The sequence below is a fragment of the Carassius gibelio genome, chromosome A17, assembly GCF_023724105.1.
Source record: "Carassius gibelio isolate Cgi1373 ecotype wild population from Czech Republic chromosome A17, carGib1.2-hapl.c, whole genome shotgun sequence".
Lineage (NCBI taxonomy): Eukaryota > Metazoa > Chordata > Actinopteri > Cypriniformes > Cyprinidae > Carassius > Carassius gibelio.
Window position 1 is genome coordinate 21,605,411 of NC_068387.1, and position 4,363 is coordinate 21,609,773.

General features: G+C 35.3%; 1 protein-coding gene across 1 annotated transcript; it reads right to left on the reverse strand.

Annotated features, from left to right (window-relative positions):
• Positions 1 to 33: 33 nt before the first annotated feature.
• LOC127933428 (RNA transcription, translation and transport factor protein) lies at positions 34 to 3,647 on the reverse strand. The gene is made up of 8 exons (XM_052530435.1): positions 3,459 to 3,647; positions 3,096 to 3,220; positions 2,872 to 2,971; positions 1,965 to 2,045; positions 1,087 to 1,175; positions 927 to 995; positions 654 to 702; positions 34 to 526 (listed from the first exon to the last, which is right to left on the reverse strand). Exons 1-8 carry the CDS (start codon positions 3,517 to 3,519, stop codon positions 372 to 374), a joined length of 729 nt encoding a protein of 242 aa, XP_052386395.1. The 5' UTR covers positions 3,520 to 3,647; the 3' UTR covers positions 34 to 371.
• Between the last annotated feature and the right edge of the window lie 716 nt (positions 3,648 to 4,363).

Consider the following 4,363-nt stretch of genomic DNA (forward strand, 5'->3'; position numbering starts at 1 on the left):
GGATAAAACAAACTTAAAGTCTGGCTACAGAACTTTTCTGTGTTGCATTAAGGTTTATTATACAACAAAAACAAATAGTCCAACAAATAGTTTGATGGAAACCCATGTGGCATTTCATAAGTGCCTCCACATAAGGCTACAATGAAATTACATTTTGTAATAAATCTTTGCATTTTTTTTTTTTTTTTTTTTATTACAGGGCAAAGAAAATAAATGAATGATAAAGAAAAAAAAAAAAGAATCCAGTTTGGCATTCCCAAAAAAAGTTTCAAATTCAAACAGAACACCTGTAGTGTGTGTGGTTAATGAAAACTGGGAGACTTCACGGAGCATGTCTTGTGGTCTCTGCGGCACGCTCCAGGCAGATGGTTTTATCTGCCCACCTTTCCGAGGCGGTGATCTGTCTTGGGGTCGGCGATGATGGCCTGAACTGCCACGATGGCCTCGTTGATTTTGGTTTGCAGCTCTCTGAGCTCCTCGATGTGAAGCAGGCGAAGAATCCTGGCAGCTTCGTTCAAAGACGCATCTGGAATGGGCAAACAAATTCTTTGGGTTTGCAATCCGAAAGTTAACAACAAATTAAATGCAGAATGTGAATGTGATGGTGCTCTAATGGTGTCTTAAAGAAACATGAAAAACAAGTGCAAACCTACCTCCGGTATCAAATCCTAAAATATGCTTGTCAAGAGCCACTGGTAAACCCTATGAAAGAACAACCAAGTTTTATTGATAATTTAATCATAATGAGTTAATAATTGAGAACTAACAATAACTGAGCACCAAATCAGCATATTATTATTTGATTTCTGAAGACAGGAGTCATTTGTTTTTTCAAACTTTTATATGGTTCTGTAGCTGTATATAAATCCCATTTTAAGAAGTCTAGCAGATTGATTTCATTTTAATTTTTGCCATTATATGCTTACCTCTTTTGCTTGACTGGCCTTTGCAATAGCATCAGGGGTCAGACGTTCCTGTATCAGGATCCTAATGGCCTATGATGAGAAATAATAGAATCATTTCAGTTTAAAAATGCACTGGAGAAAGACTAATGTTTCATACTATTGGCACAAATAAGATACTTACTTTAAGCATTATCAAATAGTCTTCATGCCGCTGGATTTTGAGTAGATTAGCAAGAGCCAATACACCAGCCTTAAAATCTGGATTGTTGCCTAAAGAGAGAAATCAATGAATTTCAGTCCAACACATTATTTGAAAAAAATTTTTTTTTGCAAAACTGTTGTTGAACCAACCGATGAACTCTATATTACGCATCAACAAAACTAACTCTTAAGGGGACGTGCCAAATATGGATGTGTGTGTTGCTTGTATCTGCCCCTACAGCACCATGGATTTAAAGAAATAAATAAAAAAAAATTTCTTGCAATTCTGAGCTTACATCTCACAATTTGAACTTTTTTACCCCCCACAATTCTGAGAAAACAATTAGATATAAAGTTGCAATTCCGAGATGAAAAGTCCAAACTGTGAGGGAAAAAAAGTCTGAACGGAGATGTAAAAAGTTGCAAATATCTTCATTTTTTTTTTTCGGTTGCGGAAACAAAAATGATGCAAACACACAGAATTCAGAAGAAAAGAAGTTAAAATTGCGAGCTATTAACATAATTGTGAGTACTGAAATCCAGATTCAAATTTTCCACAGAAACCAAACACTTAGACCAAGACAGTAATCAAGAAAAACAACAACAGCAGAGCCCAATATTTCAGTTCAGTGAACCCTTCATTCAGATGACATCTTTAGTGTTCCTCCAGCTGTGGGTCACTGGCTCGGTTCAGTCCACTCATTGTGGGTTGCTGAGAGAGGTGGATGTGTAATCAGTTCATTCAGACATGCTTGGAAAGCCACTTTAGTGCTCAAGGTGGTTATTTTAACTGGCCTCCTCCGTCTCATAACAACAAGCCTGGAGACTGGAAAGATGGTCAGAGGAGGGAATACTCACTGTCCAGATTAATTAATGGGTCCACAGACTTTTGAGCATCACTGGCCTCTGTTGCAGGTTTGCAGTTTTTATATTTCTCCACTGTGAAGAAAAAAAAAACATAAGTGTCAGTGAAATGCAAACAAGGGGTCTCAAGTTGTCAAAATTATTTGGTAGAAAATCTAGCTAGATCTTGCAATGCATTAAGTATTTCTGAGCATAAATGGAATCAAGATTGTGCAATCAAATGTGTGGGACAGCTGCAAGTTACATGCAAATCCTGCCATCTAGTGGTGTGGGATTGATCATTATTTATTTCAAATGAAAGTCTCAGCAATAAAAAGGACAGAATAAGCATGTTATAATAATAATTGGCCATTTTGTTTTCACTTAGCTAATTAATTTTTCTTTATTTCTTTTTGTCAGCAAATAGTGTGTAAGTGTTCATTAAATTTTCTTATTCATACAATACGGTTCAAAAGTTTAGGGTTAGTAAGATTTTTTCAATGTTTTTGTCATAAGTTTCTTATGCTCACCAAGATTTCAAAAACAGTTAGTTAAATGAATGAATGTTTTCCATTTGAATATATTTTAAAATGCATTTTATTCCTGTGATGAAGATGAAAGCTGAATTTTCATTTAATGTCTAATGTCATTCTAATATGCTTATTTGATGAACAAGAAATGTCTTAATATGATCAGTGATGTTTAATATTTTTGTGGAAACCATGATATAATTTTTCAGGATTTTCAGGAGTTCAAAAGATCAGTCTTTTTTAGAAACAGAAATCTTCAGTAACATTATAAATGTCACTATTATATCATGTAATTAATATGTGCTGACCTACTCTCTGAATGCTGTATCAGCCAATAAAAGAACTACAGTAGTCAACCACCGGTTATACTGTCAAATAAATAATAATCATACCATTGTCCCCGTATTCAAAACGAATAGCAAGACCCAGCAGCCAGTCGACGGTCTCCTGTCTTTCCTGAACACTGAATGGACAGTTCACATCTTGAAGGTACTGCGAACATACATGCATTTATATATAATAACAAAGTACATGATGAACTTAAAGTTATGAATTCCTTTAAGCATTCAAACAGACATCAGACATTTACAAATATATAAACATAAATCAGTCTCACCTTTTCAAAATGTTTAGGCCAGTCCGAGCTTGGAATATTCCTGAGATTTCCCCGCTCCTCGATTTTGTAGTGTCTGATTTTTTGATCTTCCAGCCAAACTATGACATTTCTGAATTCAGTTTCATCTGGGTAAGCAGCACATACGATATTAATCACACATTTTTCATATGGACGTAGCCCTCATTTCCATTATCACGATCGCAATACAGCACTAAAGCAACATGACAGACTAACTGATAAAAAGGGACTAGTTCAGACAATCAATTTCAAACCTACAATAGTGAGATGCTTACTTATTATTACTGTTAATGCACATTATTTATATTAGGAGCATGAGGTGGCAACGCGTCATTCACTTCCTACCTTTACAGTCAAATCCGGTTGGGTTGTGATACTCTAAGGCTGTAAGCTTTCTACGAAACATCCCTTTCAACTGGAAAACCTATTTAAAGAAGCTAACAGATGTATGATTGATTTTGCTTGGAAAAAGCCACAAACTGCTAGAGCCTTCAAATGGCAGGGGGACACCGGAAGTAGAATAATCTTCTTCTTGTTCTCTAGTTTTTGGCACATGACAATCTAAATTCATAGCGCCACCTTCCATGTGCTGTTGTGCAGTCATGTTAGCTATTATCCTCAAAATTACTTATGCACGTGTAAAAATAAACAAATAAAGCAATAAAAAAATAAAAACAACATAATTATATTTCTTCATAAATGTGAAACTCTTCCCTTAGTTCCCTATACCCGATTCCCAGGTGTCTCCAGCTCCTCCAGAATGCTTCCCTGTTTTCCTAGTCCGGATCAGGCTACAGCATCCCTGTTTGATTTTAAATCCTTTCGCTCAACCCTGGACTATAAATCTATTTTATTAGCAGCCTATATAAGAAGTACCCCAAATCCATATTTACCTTTCCCTTTTTTATTTCAGAATTTTAATTCCTTTCTTTCTTTGTCATATTTTTCACAGGGAGATATTACATGCTCTGTTGTTTCTTTTTCCCCACAATACTCATTTAAACCATTCTCATGTAATCCAGTAATAAACATTGATGCATTCAGTCCTGTGTGTTCAAGTCTCATCCTTGTTATAATGACTTGTGCCCTCCTGTTCATATGTTTTGTTTATTATACATATATATATATATTACCTCTTCAATCCACATCAATCCCATTATTATAGCGAGTTAATATCATACAGATAAAGTTTAAGACATCATCCATCTATGTGTTTAGTATTTTTGATCAGGTGTCTAAGTCCCTGCACT